The 336-nt window shown below is 58.3% G+C and overlaps 1 protein-coding gene across 1 annotated transcript in view; it reads left to right on the top strand.

Moving 5' to 3' along the window:
• Window positions 1–98: 98 nt before the first annotated feature.
• ETH_00043380 (uncharacterized protein) overlaps window positions 99–336 on the top strand; it is a gene marked incomplete at both ends in the record, with an annotated part of 378 nt that continues 140 nt past the window's right edge. Inside the window, one exon of the mRNA XM_013374920.1 lies at window positions 99–336. Within this exon, the coding sequence (XP_013230374.1) occupies window positions 99–336 (238 nt within the window).

The following is a 336-nucleotide window of genomic DNA, read 5'->3' as shown; positions in this document are numbered from 1 at the left end:
GTGCGTACACTCCACACGCAGCAGCAGCAGCAGCAGCAACTGCTGCTGCTGCTGCTGCAGCAAGTGAGGGAACAAGCGCAGCAGCAACAGCAGCAGCAATGGAAGCAAAAGCAGCAGCGCCGGCCACAGCAGCAAAGTCGGCAGAGGCAGCAGCAACGCACAGCCCACAAGCAGCAGCATTGCAACAGCAGCAGCAGCAGCAGCAGCAGCAAGAGCAGCAGCAGCAGCAGCAATTACCAAGAAAAACAAATTCCGCTCTTCCCCCCAACATGGCGCCACACTGCTGGTCAAAACGAACAGCGCTGCCGAGAGATACATCAAACTCCAGCCCAGGTG

The sequence above is a fragment of the Eimeria tenella genome, genomic scaffold (assembly GCF_000499545.2).
Source record: "Eimeria tenella Houghton genomic scaffold, Eth_scaff2393, whole genome shotgun sequence".
Lineage (NCBI taxonomy): Eukaryota > Apicomplexa > Conoidasida > Eucoccidiorida > Eimeriidae > Eimeria > Eimeria tenella.
This window is presented reverse-complemented; position numbering and strand designations above follow the sequence as displayed.